This window comes from Vulpes lagopus, chromosome 2, assembly GCF_018345385.1.
Source record: "Vulpes lagopus strain Blue_001 chromosome 2, ASM1834538v1, whole genome shotgun sequence".
Taxonomy (NCBI): Eukaryota; Metazoa; Chordata; class Mammalia; order Carnivora; family Canidae; genus Vulpes; species Vulpes lagopus.
In genome coordinates this window covers 156,828,497-156,854,063 of record NC_054825.1, presented here as the reverse complement: position 1 = coordinate 156,854,063, position 25,567 = coordinate 156,828,497, and the positions used below count along the sequence as shown (strand labels likewise).

The 25,567-nt window shown below is 45.8% G+C and overlaps 1 protein-coding gene across 2 annotated transcripts; it reads left to right on the top strand.

Annotated features, from left to right (window-relative positions):
* Positions 1–69: 69 nt before the first annotated feature.
* ZNF274 (zinc finger protein 274) lies at positions 70–23,045 on the top strand. Of its 2 annotated transcripts, XR_005985953.1 has the most exons (9): positions 70–134; positions 627–696; positions 1,448–1,574; positions 2,353–2,448; positions 15,926–16,408; positions 19,460–19,560; positions 20,703–20,829; positions 21,265–22,374; positions 22,912–23,045. XR_005985953.1 is itself a non-coding variant. In XM_041742997.1 (8 exons), exons 2-8 carry the CDS (start codon positions 664–666, stop codon positions 22,176–22,178), a joined length of 1,881 nt encoding a protein of 626 aa, XP_041598931.1. In that variant the 5' UTR covers positions 70–134; positions 627–663; the 3' UTR covers positions 22,179–22,600. The 2 variants fall into 2 exon arrangements, 1 of the variants encoding a protein (XP_041598931.1); XM_041742997.1 differs by lacking the exon at positions 22,912–23,045 and having other exon boundaries at positions 21,265–22,600.
* Positions 23,046–25,567: the final 2,522 nt, after the last annotated feature.

Sequence of the window (25,567 nt, the reverse complement as noted above, 5' to 3'; positions counted from 1 at the left end):
GCCCTCCAAGATGGCCGCCGCCAGGGAGAGGCCGAGCGGGCATGCCGTAGGGGTGGCTGGGAGTTGTAGTCCGGGCCGACGCGCTGACGCATTTCGCCGCGGGCCGACGGTCGCCATTGTGCGCCGCGCGCTGGGTGAGTGTGGCGCGAAATCTGCTCCCGTCGGGGGCTGTGCGGATCCATCGCGGAGGCACTCTTCGGGGTGTGCAGCCCCAGTCTCCTCTCGGCCTAGCTCAGCAGCCGGAGGCCGGTCTTGCCTGCCGTCTTCCCGCCGCGGGGCCGGAAGGGGCGGTGTGGTCGGGGACTCGGGGCCCACAGGGAAAACAACTCCCTCCGGGCGTGGGGCTTAAATCGGGCTTACCTGCAGCGGGCGTGTGCGGACTGGGCAGGAAAGTAACTCCCTCCGGGTGAGAAAGCTGTGAGGACGGCCTTCTCTCCAGTAGGGGGAAACCTGCCCTCCAGGTGTCGGGGAGGAGGTGGAGACGAACCTTTCAGTGCGTTTTTCTAGGTTGGGGGTGGACTTGTCAGTTCACTTTGGTAGGGTCGCTGCTGGATAAAGGAGGGGGTTGGGTTGCCCCTCTGCGTAGCCCTCACACTCCTCCTGCCTCCCAAATTCAACCTTCTCAGGACTGCCTCCTCCCACGAGATACGTCGAGAAGGAGGTATGGCCTCCGGGCTTCCGACAGCCTGGTTCCGTGTGAGTAGAGGCTTGAGTTTCTGAATCTACCCCTGGATTTGGGGGTGGGGGTGGCCGGATGATAGTGAGATGTCACCTTCCCTCGAGATCTCGAGATGCCTTCAGGCCCCCGAGCATTTTGGGGAGGATTGAGAGACTGGCTGGGAACGAGAGACCCTGCTGGACAGATGAACCTCAGGTTGCTTAGCTTTCCAAAGGAATGGTTAGAATACAGGTCAGGTTCTGGGGGATTCTGATTTATCCTTTATATAGAGGATAGGCATTGATAGGTTTAATCAGGGAGTAGGCTCATATTTAGATTTCAGTAGCTACTTTGGCGTCAAAGCTAAAGGGGAAGTGAGCTCAGTCATTAAGATAAAACAGGAGGATGGGTCCTTGACATGTGAAGGAAGTAGAGGCAGACAGGCAGTGGGGTGGGGGCTGAACGGTTGAGTGTGATGATTCAGCTTACAGGGAATTCTCTAGGAGGTATAACCACTGATACCAGTATTGGAATCCCCAAGTTAATAAACGGAGAGGTCTTCAGAGAAGGAAGAGCCCTGTCTGGCCTCATGTGTTGTCCTCCTTGCTGTGACCTGAACAGGGTCAGGCTTGGGTTTGCTCAGTTTCAGACAAACGCAGGAACACGTGAGACACCTGGAATGCTCGGGTCATCTTGTAGACTGTGCCTTCATGTGCTGGGTCAGCCTTACCCCTCCTGTCAGTGTAGGTGACGACAGACCATGGCTGAACAGAAACCTGTGGGTTTTAGGAACCAGTGACCTTTGAAGATGTGATCCTGGGTTTTACTTCAGAGGAATGGGGACTACTGGACCTCCAACAGAAGTCCCTGTACAGGGAGGTGATGCTGGAAAACTACAGGAACCTGGTCTCAGTGGGTAAGGATGGCCTCCATGTCAATAAAGATCTGCGCTTTGCAGCACGAATGTGGTGCCTCTGAAGTGTGTGTGTCTGCTTGGGCTCAGATTGCAGGGATGAGAGTGAAATTGTAAAGGCCCCAGAGCTTGAGGGAAAAGGCTTTAATTTGTACCTGGAGGGAAAGGTAACTTTATGTGACTTCTGAAGCAACCTAGCCCCCCCCCCCCCCGCCCCCCAGTCCTTGAATGCTATGGAGGTAGGTCTGTCAGGGATGTTTTCACACAGTAGTGGATGCTCATTTATGTAACAAGAATTCCATAGTATGTGGGGTCAGTGTCCCAAGAATTCAGGAGTATCACTGAAGACTGATCCTTTCCATTTCTTTGTGATTAGTATGAACTTTTCCACTCTTAGGTTAGTGGCTGCATGGCTGTGGCACCCAGCATCATGTTTGTATTCAAGGCAGAAAGAAGGGAGGGGGCAGCTTTGGCTAGTTCTCTTTTCACACCTACCATATTTAGCAAGAAAGAAAAGTCCCTAAGGTCCCCAGCTGACATATTTTTCTTTGTACCTTGTTGGCCAGAACTGGATCCCGTTGCTGGCCAGCCACTTTTAGTGGCAGGGGAGTCTGGGGATGCAAATAGTTGATAAAGGGAATGGATTGGGTTATCATCACTGACATAGACCAGAAGTCATGCCCTTGCAGGGAATAATTCAGGGACAGCATGTGCCACAGCAGGAACACGTTTTCTCTGGAACACAGACCCCCCCAAGCCCTGTCTCTTTTCCCTTGGGCAGAACATCAGCTTTCCAAGCCAGATGTGGTATCTCAGTTAGAGGAGGAGGAAGCGCTCTGGTCCGTGGAGAGAGGAATTCCTCAAGACACTTTTTCAGGTGAGAACCAGGCCCACAGGAGTCCTGGCAGGGATGGGCTGTTTAAGATAGGGACTGGTGTCTTAGAAGAAAAGATGGGACAGGGGAAAACCCCAGATGGGGTGTAGCTGCAGACATGCTGAAACTGTTTTCCTCTGGTCTGAGTCAGGGGTACCTCTTGGTTGAATATGAATTTGTTGCAGCTGGCAGGTTGGCTGTAGGGGCTCCATCTGTTCTACTGCACTTATTTCATGTAATCACCAGTATCTGGCTTGGTATGTCTGTCCAGACTTTATAGATATTTATATGTATGTATATGAATATGTTTATGACTTGGGGGTGTTACACTCAATACAAATAGGCCTGTTTCATTCATTCTAATAGATACTGTGTAATTCACATTTGATCTTTCCTCTTGATGGTTGTTCAAGTTGTTGAAGAAAACTTTGTTGCATTTTTTTTTTTTTGCACATTCCATTTGGGTTTTTGTAGGTAGAATTTCTTGAACTAGAACTTCAGAATCAACCAAGATAGAATCTAAAAATATGGTAGCAACAGATTGCTTTCTAGAATCCTTTAAAATATATGTAGGTGCTCAATTACTTGAGAGCTCCTTTTCCGCTTCATTGCCAGCAATTTTTAACGATCTTTTTAAGATTTGCGGATCTGATAGTATGTTCAGTGTAGTTCACGTTTTCTTCATGAAGTTACATATATTTTTATGTTACGTTTATATTTTTTCTTGTATGAGTTCATATATTTTCCTTTTTTTTTTTTCTGTTGGTTTTTGTCTTTTTGGGTGGGGTATTTTGCTGAGAACTCTGCATTCATTATGAGTATTGATAATGTCTCAGACCAACAGTTACCATCTGCCTTTAAATTTAGTCTCCATAAGGAAGTTTTATGATTCAGGTATTTTTCCCTAACAAAATTTTTTATTCCTATTCATATCATAGTGGCAGATTTTATACTTTCTTGTATTCCTGTATTTTTTTGTTTAATTGCTGCACTTATCTGGAGTTTGTGTATATGGCATGGAGCATAAATTCTTTCAGCACATTTTCTGATTAGATTCTTCCGCTTATCATAGACTAAATTCCCACAGTCCTCATTGGATGCAGGGCTCCATCTTGGTCCCTTCTGCTTCATTGATCTCAGTCTGAGTAAACACCATATTGCTGTACGTATGGTAGTTTTATAACAAACCTGGATAAATGGGAGTTCCTCTCATTATTTAAAAAAAATTTCTTAGCTGTTCTCAACCACCTGGTTTGCCAGATGAACACTTAGCATCAGCTTGTCAGGGGTTCATTGAGAAAATCCTGTTATAATGATTGGATTTAGAATTCCTTGATGCAGAATTGGTTCGTCTAGTTTAACAAGTCTGCAAAGAAATCTGCTCACTTCACTGTGCCTCACTCAGGCCTTTTGAGTGTTGTTGGGCTTTCACTGTGGTTGCAGTTAATCTTCTCAGGTTAATCTTTGCAATCTCACATAGTTGGTCCAGATGAGACTGTCAGGTTGCTAAATTCTCTTAAAGTTGTCTTATTAGGTTCTCATTAATTTTCTTAGTGCAGCCATTTTACCAGCAAGTATAAAGGAGGAGGCAGCTGTATTATTATTATTATTATTATTATTATTATTATTTTACTTCTTTTGCTCAATTACATAATGACATCACATCTGGTACTTTGAAAACACTGAAACAGAGTGTGAAGAGTGAATGCCTGACTTAAATAGTAAAGTTTCTTGGCTTTGCCGAGCATGATCCTGGACTCTTCTTTGATTCAAATAAGTTTTATTTGGGTAAATAAATAGTCCTCTAGCTCTTTTGATAAATGAAGAATCAGTAATAGCCCTAGGTTTCCCTCATTATCTTCCCAAGGTGATCCTCACAATTATCTCCTTCAAACAGTTAACACAGTGACTTAATAAATGTAGAAGTGCCCTTGTTGTAACATGCTGCTGGCATCCACTGATACATCAGTATTCATAAATTAGGTTGGGGAGGTGAGTGGATTTTTTATTTATTTTTATCAACTTTTATATCAGGTATTCTGAGTTTGTAAGGAAAACTTTGGATACTCTTTCTTCCCTTTGTTCTTTGTGTTCTAATGCAAGTGACTTTGGAACTACCTGCTTTGGCAGTATGCAAGAAATCTGCACCTGGTCCCCCATCTTTGATGATGATTTTCTGCTTGCCACAACATAGACTGGCATTTATGTGACTCTCTGCCCCACTTTTCTAGACTCAGTTTGATGGCTCAGCATTAGTGTTTTTTTCTTTTCCGTATTCAGATTCATTTCTTTCATTCCCTACGTTGAAAACCTTTCCAACCATTAGCACAGGTCACTAAACTGTACCTCACTGGGAAGGTCCCCAGCAACACAAGCACTTTGTATCCACCCACTGTGGTATCTTCCCTGGTGTTTCCCCTTGATCCAGCCTCCCAAAGTCCTTTGCTGTGTGGTGGTGGCTCTGGTTGTGGCAGGTCTGTGTCTCACCCTACCTGGAGCTCAAGTCCCAAGTTCCTGTGTTGGCAGACCCTCCAGTCTATTGATGATCTAGTAGTTCCCTGACCCTAACTGCCATGTGGGATTTTGGGCACCTGTGATTCTGCACATCTTAGGAGAACTGGCTTATTAACAGGTGACAGGAGATTCTGAGGTGATGTCCCAGAGCAAGAGACCATGTGCAGGGAGGCTTATCAGGATACTTTATTACCTATGCCTGAGGTAATAGGTGCTGGACTCTCCTCTGTCACAGAGTCCTTTTTTATAGGTTTTCCCTCCACTGCCTCCCCTTACACCTCACAAATACTTGTGGAAGTCCTCTTGTGTCCCCTGTAGTACATTAGGCACTTTGATAATAAACCAAAGACCTAACATAATCTCTGCCTCTGTGGACCTTGTAGCCTAATAAATTATGGCTTCTACAAACAAGTTCCCCAGATATCTGTAAACAGATAAATAGTGGTAAGCACTAGACGAAAAAGGACATGATGTAAAGTGGGAGGTAGTGGGGAATTACTCTAGAGGAGCTGGTTGGGGGGCACTGCAGGGGTGAAATTTTAAGCCAATTCCCAAAGAAAAAGATTCTACAGACATGTAAGAGTGGTAGTAAAGAGAGCTTCCAAGTACAGAGACAACATCTAGCATGACCATGAACATGGAACAGCTTGGCACATTCAGGAATCCATCCCTGAATGGGCTGGGAGGAGGTGATTGAGGTATACTGACATGTAGGCTAGGTTTGGCAGTACACATATGGCCTCCACTTTGAGGAGAGTTTTGATTTTTATCAGGCAGGTCTGTGATGTGGCGTTTCAAGTACAGTTCAGGTGCTTTTGAGCCATATTGGGGCACAGATGGAAGCAGGCTTGGAGCTGTGGTAGGTAGCATCTAGGGAGGAGGTGATGACACCTGGCCTGAGTAGCAGAGGGCTTGGGGAGAAACTGGCATGGGCTTATCCCAATTTATAGGTGGATTCATTGGGGCCAGGTGAGTAATGGGAAGAAAGTGACCAAGAATCCTTCACAGGTAAAGGCTTCAGGGATTTCCTAGGACTATTCTTTATAATGTATGTGTTTACCACATAAGTTCTTTTTGTATCAACATCTAGTTTAAAAAGAGAAGAATAAAGGAGAAAAATTACTACTCCTGAGTTTTTGGCTTTAGTCAGTGACATGAGGAAATCTGGTAAAGGCATAAACTTTTGAAGGGTAGAAATGGAGGTTTTGTTTGGTTTTACTCAGTTGAAGTAATTTTTAGAATTACGTGAATAGTACAAAGAACTCCCTTATAGCTTTCACCTAGATTCAATAGTCTGTCGTACTGTCCCATGTCTTGACTGGTTCTGTTAATGAATTGTGAATGAGAAGGAACTTAGAGATGTTTAAGTAGAGGTTTGTGAAGCCAGTGGAATGCATGTCTCTGGACTCCAAAAGGAGGTCCCAGTGGGGCATAGAAACTTGGGAATGATAAGTGTTTGGAATGGCATGCTTTATTACTATTAGATTAGACCATCATCTCCAGCAGTGGTCTTTTTGTCATCACTGGTGTAGTGGTGCCTCTCCCCAATGCAAGGGACTGGGTTTAAGTGGAAAGTTGTCTTTCTGAGGCAACTCGTTTTGTATGGCTGGCTCTTGAGCTCCCTCGGACAGCAAAAATGCAGCACAGATATTGGCTGCCATTGAAGGTATACTGAGTAATAAGCACATAAGACATGGCCATCTTTAAGGTGGCACTGGCTTGGGAAAACAGATACTTGATGGCATTTAAATCTTTAGCTGTAACTCTGTCCTTTCAAGAAAGTTCTGCCATATATGTGGTTTGGGTGGAAAACTTGACATAAGCTAAATTTAATCCATAGGAAAGCAATGGAGTAAAGTCACTATATTGAAAGTCATGAATATAGGAAAGCCTGCAGGATATTTAATTCTTGACTTGTCAAGGAAGACACAGGAGAGATGAGCCCTACAAATATGAATGTGGCAACACTCAACTTAGTGTGAGCTTTAGCAGAGAAAACCTCTATAAGGAGATTGTTTGGGGGAGGAAGACAAGGAAATCCTTTTCTAGATTTCACCCTTTGTGTAGCCTGAGAGGACTCACATAGGCTACAAAGCAAACATGTAGTAGGTGTAGGAAATCAGTTGTTTTATACAAAGGGTAATTCATTCAAGAACAAGACTCCATAAATGTGTTCAGTGTGAGGAAGCCTACTGTCAGTTCAACCTTTAACTAAGGGTAGGCTCACATGGGAGATAAACATGCAAAGACCATAAATGGAGAAAGTTCTCATGACTTTTTTTGACCTGAGAACTCAAACAGGGAAGAATATCATCATAGTGGGAAAGGCTTCTGGCCTGATTCACTCTGGCTTGTAAAAGCTCATACTGGACACACACAGAAAACTCCTAAAACCAGTTGTATTAAATGTGGGAAAGTTGCATGCATAGCTCTCTTACTCAGCACCACAACAGTCATACTGGAAAGCACCTGAGAATGTCATCAGTGTTAGGCTTCAGGAGGCATAGAACCTGCTGGCAAGAAGCCCTTCAGTAGGAGTCCTCATTGTACTCAGGATCAGAGGACTCATATGAAAGCACTCCCTCAATGTATTCTGTGCAGGCAAATCAGCCTTAGTTGTCACCTTGCGTGACAGAACAACAAGCCAAAAATCAAACTAGAGAGAACCACACTGAAGAGTGAAAATGCAATGTCTCATCCTATTTTTATACCAGATAATCATACAGAAGGTAAACTCTGAATAAAACTGGTGACATAAGTATACAAGTATAGTAAAAGAGGTCTTGTTTTTTCCAACTTGTTCTGTTATCTGACCTGAACACCTAGAACAAATATTAAACAACATGAGAACAGTCTTTATTTCAGTGTCCCATATAGGTTCCCATTGCTAAGACAATGACTCAATATCTAGCTCAGGAAACTTGGGTGAATAAATGTCTGAAGCAACTAAAAAACAAGAAGACCTCTTCAAAGAGGAGACTTTGAAGACAAGATCAGGCTTTGAGGTGAGAGGGTGGGAAAAGGACGATAAGGGGGAAATCTTGAGATACATAATGCAATTAAGAACTCTTAAACGTTCACATCCTAGGGAGTGGGCCAAAAGTTTAGAATCATGAGTGATTATCAAAACATTTGACAGGAATCTAGCCTAGCAGGATGTGGCCACATACCATGCAACCTTTATTGAAGAATACATTCTCTGTCACCTTCCACATATTTACTCTTTTGGACCCATGTAATCTTGATTCTTTTATCTGGAAACCACTTTGCTTGGTGTCTAGATGTAATCCCCAGGGTAATTTCAAGGCCTGAAGATGCTTTTTAATTGAATAAGGAAAATAGGCGCAATTTGGCTGATTTGGTAGGAGGAGCAGTAACTCTTGATCTTGGGGTCTTGAGTTCAAGCCCCATGTTGGGTGTAGAGATTGTTTAAATAAAAACTTAAAAAAAAAAAAAAGGAAAACAAGTATTTGATTCCAAAAGTTCTACGGAAAAAAGGGAAGATAAATACAGCTCAAATAAAAGAACCAGAAATGGAGAAGAAAGAAACCCAAGAGCTAATGTTCCAGAAGGAGAAAATACAAAGTCAACTTTGATTAAATAGAGGAAAAATAAAAGGCAAGTTAAAAAACTACACAGGGAAACAGCAGTCACACATTCAGCAATACATGTAGTTTTCATTATAGTACTTTGTACAGTAATGAGCCGGCTGTATGTACTGATATGGAAGTCTCCACGATATGCATATTTATTAAATACATTGTTTAAGATGTATGAAGATATGCAAATGCACATAATATCAATGCCTTTTTTTTTTTAATATGACAAACACAAATGTGTGTGTCAGTTATCACTGAATGTAGAAGCTTACAGGCTGAGATGGCCTCCTGAGAAAGAAACTGGATGGAAGAGTAATTTTCCATTTTTAGAAGTATTGCCCATAACCATGCTGATAAAATGGAAACTGCTATCTCCTGTTGTGTTACCAGTTCGTGACACAATACAGATGCCTCAGTAATTACTTGTTGAGTTTAGGAATGAACAAACGATAAAATGGAAAGATTTTTGGAAAAGTTATGGTTGTCAAAATTGGTCACAGGAAAAGTACTAAAATTAACCCTTTTAAAAATAAAGTGGCCAGCTGCCTATTACTGACCTGGGCAGTGAATATTTTCCAACTTCTTGTTAAAAGACAATTTCTGTGGTACATGAGCAGTTCAGTGACAAAACACAGGCTGGAATGCTGACAAATTCTGCAAAGTATACATAGCATTACTAAAGTGCAAAATGAGAAAAACATTAAAAAGGAAATATTTGTAGCTTATTATATATCAACACTTTAAAACTTCTCTGAAATAGTTTTTAAGAGTTCATCAGTATGACAAATTACAAAATAATATGGAGACTAATAGCTTTGGCTTATACCAGGAATAACGAATTTAACACAGAAAAGATTGTTAATAGGTTCTTGAAATGGGATCTAAGAATAATTTAAGAAATGATTGTTAAGAAATAAATTGTTAAGGAGTTTCTATTTGAAAAAATTCTAAGTGGGATGTAGAGTAAATAGAAGCAATTCCCCGCTTTTTTATCGTTAGTTTCAGAGGTAGAGTGTTATGACTTCTTTTTTGAGGGCTTATAAAGGCTAGAAGTGTATAAAGTCCCTTTAAGTCCTGCTATCATTCTAGCCAGCAGCCTCTAGAGAAATGTTGATATAGCCATTCTACCAGTGGAAGCAGAAATGCAAGTCTCGGACCTGGCTGGTCTAGGAGTACAAACTGGGAGTCCTCTTACTGGTGGCCTGCACTCCCAGCTACTGCTCAAGCTCTCCAGGGGAAGAAGGGAACTTTGTAGCAATAGCAATCCTCCCGCACAATTAAAATGATAGGGAGATTTCCTAATTTGACAGAAATAGGGGAAAATCCAGACTGACAGCTAAAACTCAAGTCACTCTGAAGCTGTGTTGTCAACAAATACTGCTTGAGAGCCTGCCAAAGTGCCACATACTGTTACAGGGATGGGTCACAGTGTTGGAAAGGATATAGTCAGGCCCCTGTCTCATTGGGCCTACATTGTTCCAGAGCAGCCACTAGCATGTGGCTGACTACATTTAAACGGACTAAAATGAACTTAACTAGTTCAGTTCCTTAGTTGAATTGGCCATCTTTCGGATGATCATTGGTCTCCGCAGCTAAAGGCTACTATGTTGGACATTGTAGATCTAGAACATTTCCGTAAATGAGCATTCCATTGGCCAGTGCTATAGAGAAGGTAGAGAGTGATAATAAAGCAAATACTTTGAAGTGGCAGTCAGTGACCTGAAGAAAAAAGTGAAACAATGGAATATGCTAGAGGGGAGTGACAAGGGTGGGCAGTACTAGTTTAGAACTGGGCAGGAAGAAAAAAAAAAAAAACTGGGCAGGAAGGCAGTTCTGAGGAGGTGATAAACTTCGGTTCAAGAGCTGGATGGTGAAGGGATACCAGGTAAAGATGTTAGGAAAGACTACCAGGCAGGGGTGTGGCCAGCGTAAATACCTATAGACAAGGCACACTGGCACATTTAAGGAAAAGTAAGATAGCAGCTGTGAGAAGCACCCTTTGGTATAAAGGATATAAAGAGTTTGGACCCCAGCTACTCTGTTCCCCATTGTGGCCTGGGCAGGGCTTCTAGGCTCTCAGCATGGATTTCCTTTGTGCGAAGGATGGACGCTACTGCTTAGTGGGACTGTGGTGTGTAAAGCCCAGGTCTTGGGGGGCCTTCAGGTAACTCTTGTTGCTCAGAGACTTTAATGTAAAGATGATCAACACCTTTGGCAGATCCTCCTTTGGGCCTGGCTTTAGGAATTCAAATGCAAAAGACCCAGTTGACATCCTCAGCAGGTCAGTGGGGTAAACAAACTAAACAAACTTAGAAGGTGATGCTATAGGGTGCCCAGCTGAGCTGAAGAGTGATGGGAAGAAGAGGAGAAAGGTTGAAGAGCTGAGGGCATTCTGGACCAGGAGAAAGAGGAACAGGGGAGTGTACACAGGGATAGGGGGAGCTGAGATAAGTATTCTTCCTGGCTTTGGCCCCCAACAAGATCATGAAAGGTCACTGTTAATTAGTCACTGTTGAATTTATGGACTGACAGCCCTAGTATACCTGGCTAGTTATGGAATTCTGAGCACTGAGAGATGGCTTATCCTGGAAGGGATGCAGCAGAGACATGAGAGGAACTGTAAGAGGAGGAAGAAAACAGCAGCTCCCATCAGCCTTTCTTTCTTACATACTATATCTAATCAGAGGAAACTAAGGTCCAGAGGATTAAGCCCCTAGTCCAAAGGCTTGGTGAATTTGTTTAACAACCCACTGAATAGATAGTTGTCAAGTGAGGGGACTAAACTGATCAAATCCCCACCCTAGATCATTCAGTTGGTGGATTGAAAACCAGTACTTAGGGATGCCTGAGTGGCTCAGCGGTTGAGCATCTGCCTTCAGCTCAGGATGTGATCCTGGAAACCCCGGATCCAGTACCACATTGGGCTTCCAGCATGGAGCCTGCTTCTCCCTCTGCCTATGTCTCTGCCTCTCTCTCTCTCTGTGGGTCTCTCATGAATAAATAAATAAATCTTAAAAAAAGAAAAGAAAAGAAAATCAGTACTTAGAGCTGCAGTTGATAGAGACCATTTTGTGTAGCTCCACACAGATGAGTGGATCAGTCAGTCCCAGCTACGCTCCAGTGAGCTGAAGATCAATTCTGACTCTGCCAGCTGGAAAACTTGCTTTCACTTTCTTTGTGAAGTGGGGTGACTACTTCCAGTAGGAAAGAATGCTTTAGAGGGCTTGGGGGATGGTCCAAAGGATGAAAGATTTAGAAGTCAACACTGCCTAGAATGACACTTACCCACTGGCTTCCAGGCTTGTGGCTCATCTCATTTTTTGCATAGTACCCAGTAGGTGCTTTATAATAACCCTGCAGAATGTGTTGTCCTGAAGGGCTGCTACAGGAGGGAGAACCAGGCTGCAGATCCACTGAGCGCGCTCAGCACCACAAGGATCAGCAGGGTTCCCAACATCCAAACCTATAGAGGCTTTAAAACTTAAGATGGTAAGAGTTAACATTTTTGAATGAGCATTCAGTTCAAGATTTTGAGAAATTTCCCTGGTGCCCTCAAGGATAAGAGGAAGAACAAAATACCTGATCAGGATTAAAGGAGAAATAATGGGATGGATTAGAATAAAAAGAACCTACAGTTAATTTTCTTAAGAGATAAAGTACTAAGTAATCCCTGTGATTAACAAGGAGTAAAAAACAAGTTTTAGAAATTAGCTGGAAAGCATTGTGGAGAATGATACATTTTTTACGTGTCATGCATTATTGCTCAAAATGGTGCCTGTGGCCCAGCAAGGAGCCGCTAGGGAGCGCTAACTACCCCCCAGCATCCCAATATCCCACATCGGGCACTTTTCGAGGTCCAAGGGAATCTGGGAAATTGCCATCTCTGGCTTCCTGAGTTACTCTCACGGAAATTTCGAGCTCTGAGAACTCCAATAAAAAAGGAATACGTACTTTGCTTTCAAATCAAGAATTTGGAGGTAAATGAACCCCCAGAAGTCCTAAGGAACAGGAAGGGAATTACATGCTAACGACAACAGCAGATATAAACGAGTTGGGAAGGGCAAGCCCCCAAATGAAATTAATACGAAAGTTTAGGGGAAAAGGTCGGCAATGGGAGATCAACGCTGTAAATTTTATCAAAGAAGTAAGTCACTTTAAACCTAGGAAAAGGGGATCCCTGGGTGGCGCAGCGGTTTGGCGCCTGCCTTTGGCCCAGGGCGCGATCCTGGAGACCCGGGATCGAATCCCACATCGGGCTCCCGGTGCATGGAGCCTGCTTCTCCCTCTGCCTGTGTCTCTGCCTCTTTCTCTCTCTGTGACTATCATAAATAAATAAAAATTTAAACCTAGGAAAAGGGACGCCTGGGTGGCTCAGCGGTTGAGCGTCTGCCTTTGACACGGCCGGTTCTGAAATCCCGGGATCAAGTCCCACATCGGGCTTTCCTGCTCGGAGCCTGCTTCACCCTCTGCCTCCCATGAATAAATAAAATCTTAAAAAAAAAAAACAAAAAAACAAAAAAAAAACGCTAGGAAAGGAATACAAGATGAAAAGCGCAGCCCCGGGCGTGTTTGGCAACCCCGAGCGCCCAGGGCCCGTCCGGGGCGGCGGGCGGCCCCACCCAGCGCGGCCGACTCCTGACCCCGAGCTGACTCACTTCTCGGATAGCGCGCTAGCGACTTACAGCCCCAGTGAGGTCGGTGAAACCGGTAAACCGAGGAAACCACCGACGAGCCAAGGTTTGTAGTCAGGAAGTTTGGAGGGGGAGGGGGGAAACCCCACGGGAACAAAGGAAGGATTGCAAATCGGAGGCACGAAGATTGTTTAGGAATCGGGTGAATCGCTGCCTCAGGGGGAAGCGGCCGCGCTTTCCCCCGCCCCGCGCTCGCCCAAAGAGAAAAAACTTGCAGATCCGCAAGGTGGGTGTAGAAGTTCCAGCTGCGTCCGCGCCGCCCCAGGGCGCGTCCGCCGTCGCGGGGAATCAGGGGATAGGGAACGAGAGCGGAAGAGGCCAGAGCCCAGGGTTCAGCAGTTAGCCAAGAGGCCCGCCATCCGGGAAGGGCTCGGGCAGGCTGCGGGCCGGACCCACAGCCCCAACATGGCGGCCCCGGAAATCTGCGGCGCGGAGGCTCCTGGGAGTTGTAGTGTGACGGTGCCCGGCGCGTGACGCACTTCTTGACCCGGACGGAAGTTGCGGCCTGCGCTTTTCCGGGCTAGGGGATCGGGGCGTGGCTGTGGGGGCTTGGGCGGTGTCGCCCCATTTTCCCAGCGTGGGGGGATGGGGACTAGGGTTCGCTGCAGTTTCCCGAACGCGAGCGGAAGCGTGTGCTTGTGGCTGCGGCCTCCGCCGGAGCAGCCTCCCCGGCATTGCCGCGTTCTGGGGGCGGAGCCGCTGAGCACCGCTTCAAAAGGCGCGCGGCAGCCGATTTGAGTCCGAGGAAGGAAAACATTGGCGCGATGCACGCAGGCCGCCGATGCTCTTCGTGTCTTTCCGAGTTGGTTTTGTTTGTTTTTATATAACACAGCTGCAGTGACTCCACACCGGTAATTTTTCGCCTCGCTTTTTTTCCTTCACGTGACGGAAGCTCTTCTCTGTTGTAACAGCCACACTAAAAGCAGTGCTCTTAATGCTTACCTGTGAATCTTGCACGATTTTCTTGAGCCATGTTTTAACACTCCCTGCTTTACAGTTTTGCTCCATCCTAGACTACTGCTCAGCAGATGTGGGTCGTGGAAAAAAGACCACACGAAGGAGAACAGGCAGGGGCTGTCGTGGGAGCCCACTGGAGCGAGGGAGATGGGGAGTCGGAGGAGGGCCTCCCTGGAGGTTATTGACTTGCAGGGGTAAAAAAGACAAACAGGTCCTGGGTTTGTTGCCACAGAGGTTTCAGGGTCGGAGTTCTACTGTCCACGTGGTCTGCTTTGTCTCCAAGTAGTCATTCCCTTGGTGTTTGTACATCTGTGTTCCTCTTCAAAAAGCTCCCTGACCACGAGTAGATGAATCTGGTGAGAGTATTCTGGGCATTCCCCTGGGCAGTCGTTGCTAAGGCTTTGAGTCCATGCGGTAAATTCCGTTCTAGGTAGACTTGTGCTAATCATGTGTATTCAAAACAGCCAGGGTACAAGGGCACCTTTGCTCTTGACATCAATTCTGCCATTTCTGTTTTATAAAGCAACGCAAATCAAATTGGAAGTGAACCATTATGACCTGTGGTTTACAGTTTTCCTCTTTGCTTTTTTAAAGCTTTTAACTCATTTAGTCAATTAGCATTTCTTCTTGGAGTTGTAGAGAACTTTCTTGTTTCCTATTGGTTTGTGTCCCCTCCTTGGCATTTCTGGGCCATGCTAGAATTGTGTTAAGCAGTTGCTCTTGTAAACCCTGTGCCAAGACACAGAGCCCCTGACTTCCCCAGTCATTGTTTTGGCTCCCATGAAGGCAGGATCAGGTTCTATTCCCTGTGCATGGCTGTAGACCTATACAGCCTCAGAGGTCTCTACTTAATCCTCCTTGTTTCTCATATTTCTTTTCACCTTAAAATGAAATATAATTTACATTCTATAAAGTTGACTTTTTGAGAGTGTACAGTTCATTGGTTTTTATTATACTATAAAGTTGACTTTTTGAGAGTGTACAGTTCATTGGTTTTTATTATATTTACAGTGTTATGTAGCTATCACTACAATCTAATTTCAGAACATTGTCATCACTCTCTTAAAAAAAAAAAAACACTGAACAACACTCCCCAATTACCTCAATTCCCTATCTCCTCAAAACCACTACTCTGTCTCTATGTTGGTCTGTTTTGGACATTTCATGTAATGAAATCATACTATAGGTAGCCTTTGGTGTTTGGCTTCTTGCACTCAGCATAACGTTGACAAGATTTATCTATACTGTAGCCTGTGTCAGTACTTCATTTCCTTTTTACTGCCAAATAATACTCCATAGTGTGGGTAGACCATATTTTCTTTATCTACCCTTCATTTGATGGACAGTTGAGTTGTTTCCCTTTTTGGCTGTTAGGAATAATGCTGCTATGAACATTCCTGTACAAGTTTTTGTGTTGACATTTATTTTTATTTCTCTTGGGTGTATGCCTAGAAGATTTCCTGGGTTGTAATGTAAGTCTATGTTTAATTTTTTGAGGAGCTGCCAGACTGTTTTGCAAAATGGTGTAGCGTTCTATATTCCCACAAACAGCAGTCTTTCCACATCATCACCAGCAGTTATGTATCTTTGATAATAGCCATCCTAGTGAATATGAAGTAATATATCAGTGTTTGTGATTTACACTTCCCCAGTGGCGAATAATGTTGATCATCTTTATATGCTTGTTGGCATGTGTCTGGCTGTGCTGTTGACTTACAGAGTATCCTGCAACCCAGTTGGACCCTCATTTGGATCCTCTTCCTGCTGGTAATCCCCTGATGAAGATCGAAGTCGTTGAAGTCCTCACACTGAACCAAGAGGTAGCCCGTCCCCGAAATGCCCAGATACGGGCCCTCTATGCTGAAGATGAGGGCCTGAGCCTAGATGTGCCTGGGGAGCTCACTCAGCAGCTAGGCAAGCATCCAGGTGACCCTGAGGCTGCACGCCAGAGGTTCCGGGGCTTTTCCTTCGAGGAAGTGGCAGGGCCCAGAGAGGCCCTAGCCCGGCTGCGGGAGCTGTGCCGCCAGTGGTTGCAGCCAGAGGCGCACTCCAAGGAGCAGATGCTGGAGCTCCTGGTGCTAGAGCAGTTCCTAGGCGCACTGCCCAGGAAGCTCCGGATGTGGGTGGAGTCGCAGCACCCAGTGGACTGCCAAGAGGCAGTGGCCCTGGTGGAGGATGTAACCTGGATATCTGAGGAGGAAGGTAAGTGCAATGGAAGGGTGGAGAGAGGCAGTTCTGTGGGGGCAGCTCGGAGGATGAGGGAGCTCAGTTCAGAAAGACCACAGGCTTCCTGGGAGCAGTTGGAGAAGGGTCACGCTCTTTCCATGTAGGCCAGAGTCTGCCTCCTGAACATGATCTTGAGTCAGTGCTTTAGATGCTTCCTTGCTGAAGTACCTAGTGCCTCTAAGTCAAGGGATCTGATCCAAGAGTGGTGTTATCCCTGGACCTATCTATGGAAATGGAAAGTCTCAGACCCCTCTTCACAGCTACTGAAACCTTTGGGTCGGACCTAGGACTACATTCTAACCAGCCCTCCCCAAGCTCCTGATAAAAGCTTACAGTTAAATTCTTTGTTTTCATCCCTTTCAGAACCCTGCTGCACTACAAGCTAATCAAAAGTGTGATTTTAGTCACTTAAGCATATTGCCAGAATGCATTGGTTTTTTTAAGATACTAGTTTTTAGGTAGTTTCTACACCACCCGCACATGAGTTTCAGACTTTTCAACCTCAGGATAAAGAGTCACATGCTCTACCAACTAAACCAGCCAGGTGCCCTTGCCAGAGTGCCTTCCAATGTTGTGCAGTTGGTGGGGGTTGTAGATAAAGTGGTGACCAAAAAGGACTCAGGCTCATGAGCTCAACAAGACTTAGGTCCAACAGGAAGGATAGCAATTTGATGAACAGATATGCCTGTGACAATAGTGGGGATGAGAAGAACTCAAAGGTGCTGGCGGGGCTCCTGGAGGTAAGTTGCTGTAGCTAACATCTGGTGTGGAGTTAACTTAGAAGTGGACAGGAAAGGGGCATGTAAGTGGCTTGATTTCTGATCAGGTCATGAGATCCAGCTGCATGGCAGGCTTCCTGCTTAGCAGGGAATCTGCTTCTCTCTCTCCATCATCCTCTATCCTCCTCTCCGCCCCCACAGTGTGTGTGTGTGCACATGTGCGTTCTCTCTCTCTCTCTCTCTCAAATAAGTAAATCTTTAAAAAAAGAAAGAGAAGTGGGCAGGAAGGATGTGCCAAGCAGAGGACTATCACCTATGAAGGCCCAAAGTGGGAGCAATAACAGTATACTCCAAAATTGGAAACAAATTGGGTAAATCTGTAGTACAAGGGAGCAGGGGCAGGGCTGATGGGACCTTTGAAAGGATTTTCATGTCGTAAAGCAATGAGAAGTATAAAGCAGTGGGAACCAATCCATGAGCTCTCCCTAGAGACATATGGCTTGGTCTGATTGAGCTCTAAAGATGCACCAGGTTGCAGCTTGCTCTGGATGGTGAACAGTGAACAAGCTCAAAATGAGAAGCAGATTGGCCACCTAGAGCTGTTACTATGTCCTCCAAGAGGTGTAGTGGCTAGGGCAGGAGTGGCAGTGGTGGGGAGCTGAGATGGGAGCAAATATGTAGGGTGCATTTGGAGGTGAGATTGCATGAAACTTGATTTCTGTCGGGCTGAGTTTCATGGAGCACGGACACTGCTGTCTTGCTTACCTGAATATGTAATCTCACACAGTCAAAGTGACTGTAGATGCAGTTAATTAAATCGAGAATTTTGAGGTGGGGAGATTATCCTGCATTATTTGGGTGGGCCCAGTGTAATCACAAGGGTACCTATAAAAAGTCAGGCATGAAATTTAGGTGACCCCCAAAGCGGGAGTGACATGAAAAAGGGCCACGAGTCATTCTAGGTGGCCTCTAGAAACTGGGAAAGGTAAGGAATATATTTTTCCCTAGAACCTCCAAAAGGAGGGTAGCCCTCCCAACACCTTGATTTTATTAGCCCAGTGAGGCTGGTGTCAAGATTTCTTATTTCCATAATCATAAGAAAGCTAATTTGCATTATTTTTAGTCACTGTTGTGGCAATTTGTTAAGGCAGCAATAGGAAACTGATAGAGATGCCAAGGGGACAGTCTTGGAGCTCATAAGACAAAAGCCAGTTTGTCTTCTATTTCACGTCTTGGGGGTGAATGAAATCAATATCACAGAGGATGGTGGAAAGAGGCCTTCCAGAGAACTCTAAGAATCCTGCATTTGTGATCAGCAAGTTAGTTGGGACTCTTAGTTGTGAATGCCAGGGGAGAATTTACTGAAAAAGGCCCAGGGCAGTCTATTAACTTCAGGCATGACTGGACCCAGGACTCCTGTAGTGTCCTCAGGACTCATCCTCTCTATGATATTTCTGCTGGCCTCTGTTAGCTTTACTCACTAAGGCAAGCTGTCTTCATGTGGGGCCTCACTGCGCAGAATTTCTCTTTCCTAAATGTTCCAACAAAAGCCTCTTTGGCTCTGATTGTCTAGCAGTGGGCCCCGTCTTCATCCATGATCCAATCATTATGGCCGGGAGGAAGGGGCAGCCTGGCGGGTTAGCGTGGGTCACATCATGTGTTCCTCTTGAGAGTGAGGGTGGAGTCATTATAGAAGCCCATGGACCAGCTGGGGACAGATGAAGAGAGTCAGACATGAAGGAGCTGTGGTTGAAAGGGGCCTTAAGATCAGGCAGAGGTGTTTTCTAAGATGGAGGAGACTTGATAAAACAATTGTCAAGATAGGTGTGTTACAAGAATAGATCTGGTCCTGGGGGTCAGAGGATGTCCTATGGAAAAAATGAGAAAGAGGAAGAGGGTAGAGTACTCAGAAGCCAGAAATGGGGTCTTTGCTTCTTCTTCTTTTTTTTTTTTTCTATTTAAAAAAAAAAATTGGGGGTGGAGGGGGTTCTTTGCTTCTGAGGTGAGGTGTGAAGCCAGCTGCTAAGGTGAATGGGGAGATGAGGCAGCTGCTTCAGGGGAGGGACTGAGTCCAGAACAGTCCTTGGAGGAGGAGAGAGTGAGATCAGGGGCTCAGCAGTGGGGACATCAGTGCTCTATATCACATTGGGTGATGCATCCTGAGCTATCCAGGTGTGGGGATTTGGGCATGGGCTGTGAAGAGGAGCCAGAATGGGGATCTGAGCTGGTAGGGGAAAACGCTAGAGCACAGATGCCCTCACAGTAGCACCACACCTAGCTGATCCCCTGTGCTGATGTCTCTTCCCAGCATCACCCTCCCAGGGTCCCACCAGCTCTCTCCAGACCACATCTCCTCAGGAAGAGAAGGAAGAGAACATGACCACCTGGCCAGTGAAGGCACTGCCTGAGGTGAGTGGGGAGTGCTACCATTTCCTTCTCTGGTCATAGTATCCCCTGTGAGGTGACAACCCTTCTCCCCAACCGCCACCCCCACCCCGGGCTGGCAGCCCGCCACAGGCCAGGCCTTTCAGAGTTTCTGAGCAGGAAGGCCTTGCTATCACCATGGGGACCAAGGAAGGGCACAGCAATAGGAAATCCAGAAACTTGAAGGCAGAAGGGAGAGGCCAAGTGTTTATGGGTGTTTGGGACCACGTCTGGATCTGGGTGAGAACAAGACAGCCCTCGTCCTTCAGAAATGCATATTTAGGTGTTTATAACAGAAACAATGTCTGGGATTTGCCTCAAAATATCTCAGATCCAGGGCATAGATGAAACAGCACTGTCCCTGCCTTATCAACTATTGAGGCTCAGAGAATGTGATTGAGTGATGGTATGTGTGGCATTGTTCCCAACTCTCTGCTGTAAGTGGCTCCTAACTGGCTTAAGCATAAGGTGAACTTATTGGCTCTCACATGAGTGGTCTGGGATAGGCTTCAGGCAAGGCTGTATTCAGGGGCTTCCAGGAGATAAGAGAGAGGAATGCTCTGGTCCTGGTCTAGTGTCTCTGCTTTCTCCCATTCCTTCTCAAGCAGGCTCTGCCCCTCCTAGATCCAGGCAGAGTGCCATGGGGAGGCCTCTTCCTCCTAGAGTTCTGGCCAGCTCCCCAGAAAAGACTGATCCTGGTGCAGCCTTTGGCTACCTCACCCCCAGACAGCCCCAGTCCACAAAGGCAGGAGCTAGTTCCACCACATGTAGAGGCACTATTACCAGAAGAAGGGGGTGTGCCTAGTGGTGGGGCTTGTCTGAAGGGCAGTCTTCTATGGGAAGTTGCAGGGAAAGGGTAAACTGCAGATAGGGTTAGGTAGAGTGGGGGCAGTTTGCTTATGGCATTTGTAGCTCTTAGTGAAGCAAGGACTCTGCCTCCAACCTGGGCCCCAGACTTTGATTTTGTGAGAAGGTACCCATTGGGCATCTCATGGCCCAAGTCATGGTTCTAAGCAAACCCCAGAGCAGGGGTATCGTCAGCACAGCAGTTGCGAGACCCTGGTAGTCCTCCTTCTGTCCCTGTCATTGACCCTTCTGCTGAGCAGACACAGAATGTGGCATTGCAGGAACCAGTGACCTTCCTGGATGTAGCTGTGGACTTCAGCAAGGAAGAATGGGGGCTACTGGACCCCATGCAGAGAACTGAGTACCATGACGTGATGCTGGAAACCTTTGGACACCTGGTCTCCGTGGGTAAGTGCCCATGTTGACCACTCCACCCTTCTGGGGCTGGGAGCACCAGAGGCCCTGAGTTGGGGCTTGTGCCTTTTCTGGGCCCAGTGTGAGAACTAGGCATGCCCTCAAGAATTCCTTGCACCATCCATGCCTTCAGTTGGCCCTGTGGAGCTGGAGGGGTGGGCATTGTGTGGATAGCAGCAGCCTCAGGTCCAGCGAAGGACTGACTTGGTGCCCACCTTGAAGGCATAAGAGGAGTTGGAGAGCCCGGACAGTGCTCCCAGTTCTAGCCCCATACCCAGTGTTCCTCTCTTTGCTGCTTCACTGGTTTTTGCTGTTCCCCCAGGTTGTACGACTGTATTGGGGGGGGGCAGCTTTTGAGTACTTGATTATGTCATATTATCAGCCCTTTTAGCACTTTCTACAGTATCTGGATCTTTTGGGTTCTTTCAGGGTGGGAGACTACACTGGAAAGTAAAGAGTTAACTCCAAAGTCTGACGTTCCTGAGAAGGAACCAGCCCATGACCTGAAATTGGAAGAATTCTCAAGGGATGACACCAGGTCCCCTACCTCAAGAGATGTCTCACAGGGTGAGGCCCCGGAAGTCTTGGACACAGCACAGAGGCAGGTGGGGCCAACTCAGGAAGAAACCCTCCCTCAGAAAAGTCGCCAATCCCAGGCAAACACTGGCCTTGTCACAAGCCATATTTCACTCCAGAAAACTCTCCCTAGAAAACACTTGCGCAAGCGTGGCTCACGGGTTAAGAAGGTGACACGTGGTCCATGTGTAAAAATTCATCAGAAGGGCCACAAAGGAGAAAAAGCCAGGGAAAATACTAGTTGTGGGAGAGCCTTCAGCCGGAGCACTCAGCAGATTACATTCACAAGAATCCACAAAGGGAGCCAAGTTTGCCGATGCAGTGAGTGTGGCAAAACTTTCCGGAACCCAAGATACTTCTCTGTACATAAAAAAATTCACACAGGAGAGAAGCCTTACGTGTGTCAGGACTGTGGGAAAGCATTTGTTCAGAGCTCCTCCCTCACACAGCATCAGAGAGTTCACACTGGAGAGAGACCATTTGAGTGTCATGAGTGCGGGCGGACCTTCAATGACCGCTCGGCCATCTCCCAGCACCTGCGGACTCACACTGGAGCCAAGCCCTACCAGTGTCAGGACTGCGGGAAAGCCTTCCGCCAGAGCTCCCATCTTATTAGGCACCAGAGAACGCACACTGGGGAGCGCCCCTACATGTGCAACAAATGTGGAAAGGCCTTCACACAGAGCTCCCACCTCATTGGGCATCAGAAGACACACGGTGGGGTGAAATACAAGAAGAAACAACCTACCTCAAAGCCCTCCAGCTGAGTCGGTTGAAGAACATTGCCTTTTCAGCCTTCTCCTGCAAACTGCAAAGTAACCTGAATGGGCCTGGTTGGCATTCAGAACTGAATGTGAAAAGCAGCATTGAGTGATGATGTTCTGAAGACCAAAGGACAACCAGGGATAACACCCTGCACATGAGGAAATAAAACTGCTGGAGGGTTGTTGCTAATGAACATAGGTTGGAAAAATATTTAATTTTTCACTCACTTGATTTGCTGTTATAATTTGTTTGCTCATTTGGTCATTAAAAATGATACTAGTGAAACCTGAAAAATGCTTTTAATATAAATTTAAAAAGCCAGGTACCAAAAAGTCTGTGCACTGATATATTTGTGGTAAAGTATTTATGCATATGGTCAAGGACTAAAAAAGAACAAGGATAAATAAACTATATTTCTGTGATAGAATCTGTGTGTTTTTCCCACCTATTTAATACCTTTTCATTAATAATTTGATATTCAAAGTAAGCAGCATTAAGACAAAATGGAGATTGTCAGCTCAGATCTAGTTGACTCTGTTAAAGGCTGCAGTCCTTCTAGTCCAAGATTCCAAATGAGTTAGGGTGAGTGTGTCATTCTCATCCTTAGAACATCATCAACATGTGGGGAATGTTAGGTTCAGGGAATGGGAATCTCAAGCAACCATTGGAGGTCTAGAGGGAAGTGTGGGAACTTCCCAGGAATGTTCATTTGATTCATTTCTACTTTTTCTACAGGACTCCTTCAATGGAAGGAACTACCCTGGCTGGATGCTCATCACCAAGTTAAGCAGCAGGAGACTGGGAGTGTTAGCACATGTGTCTGATGCCCATATTTCACATTTTACATGAAAGGACAGATTAAAATCCTTCTCCAGGTCATATAGTCTATAACTTGCAACCCATCCCATCCCTTGCTCTACAACTCCACCTCTGTTTTCTTGAGTTGTGCATAATATTTCAAAACATGTTCTAAAATTCTGGGTCAGATATTGAACTTAGGCACATCACATATTGGTTGAGTGCTGCTGGGCATGCCTCTTAAGAGTCCTTGGGTTCATGCTGACAAGGGTGAGGCACAGTCATGGCTTCTGGAGTGAGTATGTCTTGTTCCTTTCTCGACAGGAGTGAATAGCCTCTGGAGACCGACAAGGGGAGCCAGGAGGACATGTGCCTAGAGAATGGTGATGGCACACCAACTGTCCTGTTCTTCATGCATTAGGCACAGGGCTCATCGCTGCTATATCACATTTAAACTTCTTCACATGTTAGCTTCTTTGAGAGAGTTAACATCTAGGGGCTTAAAAGAACTTGCCAGGGCCTGCTGCCTTCCCACTACACAGTTAGAGATCTTTCCAGGACAGACAGAGCAGTTTTCAGTGGAGAACATCAGCAGTTCCTTTTCCAAGTCCTGATGATGTAGGGATGTTTGTTTACCTTGGGAGTGACCTCACCATGATGCCCAGTGCCCACTGGTGAAAGTCATAGCCATGCCCTCAAATGAGGTCAATTTATCCTGAAATGACATACACTGATGTATTGCCAGAAGATGGTCACTGAAAGAGGTGAGCAGTACTGCTTTCACATCTGTGGTTGTTTCAAATACAGAAATTCTTTACCATTCCTCCATTCCTATAATCTGGTTGGGCTTCTGACTGTTTCCATCCGTAGGGTGGGCAGAAGTTATGCTGTGTGTCTTCCATGAGATTAGGTCATAAAGGATGCTGGGGTTTTCTGTTCCCTCAGTGAAATGAGAAGTGGTGTCAGCTGAAACAGTGACAAGGCTACACAGTGTTCTGTGGTGAATGAGGAGAAGGAATATCATCCCTTCAGAGGGGGTGAATGGATGAGAGTAGGCTTGCCTAGCCGCTTATCCAGGGCCCCTGAGGTTTGGAGTCACTTAGTGAAAGTGGCCAAATTTGAAACCCAGTTGACTGCTTTAGAAGGTCAGAGAAATTCATCTCTGAAGTGAATGGAAGAGCTCTTACTTTCTTTAAAGTTGGATGTAATGTTGCAGAATTTGAATATATGAAACTGATGATTTCCCATCTTTTCCCACTCACGCATGATAATATCAGCAGCACCCACCATTACCCTCACAAGTTTGCCATCAGGGCTCAAAGTGTCTGAATCTCCTGGGGGACCATGGGAGGCAGGGTAATGGCTCCACAGATGTCCATGCTAGTGCCCAGAACCTCTGAAAATTGTGTTTCACATGGCCAGAGGGACTTTGCAGATGTGATTATGCTAGGATTTTGAAACCGGGAGATCATCCTGGATTATCCTCATGGGCCCAGTGTCATCGCAAGAGTCACCATAAAAGGGAGAAAAGGGCAGCCTGGGTGGCTCAGTCATTTAGTGCTTCCTTCAGCCCAGGACCTGATCCTGGAGACCCAGGATCGAGTCCCATGTTGGGCTCCCCGCATGGGGCCTTCTCCCTCTGCCTGTGTCTCTGCCTCTCTCTCTCTCTCTCTCTCTCTCTCTCTCTCTCTCTCTCTCTCTCTCTCTCTCTCTCTCTTCTCTCTCTCTCTCTCTCTCTCACACATAAATAAATAAATAAATGAATAAATAAACATAATGGAGAAATAAGACAAGAGGGTCCAAGTAAGAGAGGAAAATACGATGACAAAAGCAGGGATTGGAGTGATGCAGGGCTATAAGCCAAGGGATGTGAGTAGTTTCTAGAGGCTGGAAAAGGCAAGGAAACTGACTCATTCCCTAGAGCCTTCAGAATAAACAGTCCTGGAGACACCTCGATTTCAACCCAGTGATACTTCTGACCTCTAGGATGGTAAAATAACGTATCTGTGTTGTTCAAGCCACTAAATTTGTGGTAATTTATTTCTGCAGTGCTAGCAAACTAAAGCAGGAGGTATATGTGATTTGCAAATTTCTACCAAAAGGTGCTGATCTGTGCCCTAAAGGGTGGTATACCTCAACGGGAAGCACTGGATCTGTGGGAGGGAATGGGGGCAGGCACTGTGCCTAGGATTGGCAACCTGAAGGGAACTAGTGGTTTAGTTCTAGTGGGATGACACTCCGTTCTCACTGAAATGTGGAGATTGGTTAGGTAGGAAAACTCACCACAATATGGGTTAGTAGGATGCTCAGACTTTTGTGAGCTTGGGACAAGGACTGTTGTCTGCTAGAAAGGGGTGCAAATGTAACATCTGGGTAGAGGCAGCTGCACTTGTGGAAATGGATGAGGTATAATTATGAATCATCTGAAAGCTGGAGAAAATGGTCCAGTTCACAAGCTGATACCTGGCTTTCTACTTCCTCAGACCCTCAGATCACAGAACATAGAGACAACCACCCTTATACTCTTGAAATCTGGCATTTAATAACAGCCAACGATGTGGACAACCATCAGAGCCCTTCCTTGGTTTCAGTA